The sequence below is a fragment of the Rattus norvegicus genome, chromosome 4 (assembly GCF_036323735.1).
Source record: "Rattus norvegicus strain BN/NHsdMcwi chromosome 4, GRCr8, whole genome shotgun sequence".
In the NCBI taxonomy this organism is placed as follows: domain Eukaryota; kingdom Metazoa; phylum Chordata; class Mammalia; order Rodentia; family Muridae; genus Rattus; species Rattus norvegicus.
In genome coordinates, this window is record NC_086022.1 from 93,472,320 (window position 1) to 93,473,363 (window position 1,044).

Sequence of the window (1,044 nt, forward strand, 5' to 3'; positions counted from 1 at the left end):
CTAAATTTGGACAAGAGTCAATAAGTAGCCATTTTCTTTTTTTCTTTTTCTTTTTCTTTTTCTTTTTTTTGACAGTATACATCTCCATTTTATTGAGAATGAGAGCTTTGGGGTATAGAACTGGGGACAACATTAAGTATCCTCTTCAGATGGCCCTTGTCAAGTTCCTTTAGCATTACTTACAAGGTTTGAGATACTTAAAGTAGATCTCAACAGAATTCAGACCCTCTGGATAGTCCTGGGAATGAGATGTGGGGAAATGGTGGCAGTTACCATGGTTACACTAAACTTACACAGCATCCAGCTTTGTTCCATTGAAAGCATGTCCTTGCATTGAAGTAAATCCATTGTTGTATAGTTTCAAGGTCAAGGTTTCATTGCATAGTCCCTGGAATGCGTTTTCAGGGACTGATGTCATGTAAGGGTTGTCTGTGATTTCTAGTATAAAGAATACATCCGTGAAATAAATTTTGGTCAAGTCAGGGAATATTCTAAGTCCAGTATTGAACATTCCAAGAAACTTGAGCAAGGGGAGCTCTGTTAAAGCATCAGGGTCTATGTAAGTTAAGCTTCTGGTGTTCCGGATTTCTATGTGAGTCATTTTACTCAAATTGTAGAAAGAATGTGGTTCCAGCCGATGCAGAGTGGCATCTATGGATAGATAGATCCTGGAAATATTGGGCAGGCTCGAAAAGGCAAGACTGGGAATGGTCTTCAGGTGAGTCTCGATGAGCTTCCTAGGGAAATGACAGTCACACGGTTGAGTTCTCATCATTGGTCTTTTAAAATTACCTTAATTTCAAAGAAAATCTTATCGGAAGCATAGTGACCTTTCACAACACAAACAATCAATGACACCATTGTGATTTCTCCTCCCCCGACATAAGAACTGGGAATGTGATTCAGATGTAGAATCCTCATCTCTCATCTCTGGATTGGCAGTGGAGTGATATCCTTTGTTCAACATCATACATCATTTGTTCACTGAAAAGGCACATACTGTGTCCTTAGAGTATGTCCATGAGAAGACCAGGTCCACAGCAG

General features: G+C 39.7%; 1 protein-coding gene across 1 annotated transcript; it reads right to left on the reverse strand.

Annotated features, from left to right (window-relative positions):
- Positions 1–289: 289 nt before the first annotated feature.
- Positions 290–772, reverse strand: Tshr-ps1 (thyroid stimulating hormone receptor, pseudogene 1). The gene has a single exon (XM_039109066.1). It carries the CDS (start codon positions 770–772, stop codon positions 290–292), a length of 483 nt encoding a protein of 160 aa, XP_038964994.1.
- Between the last annotated feature and the right edge of the window lie 272 nt (positions 773–1,044).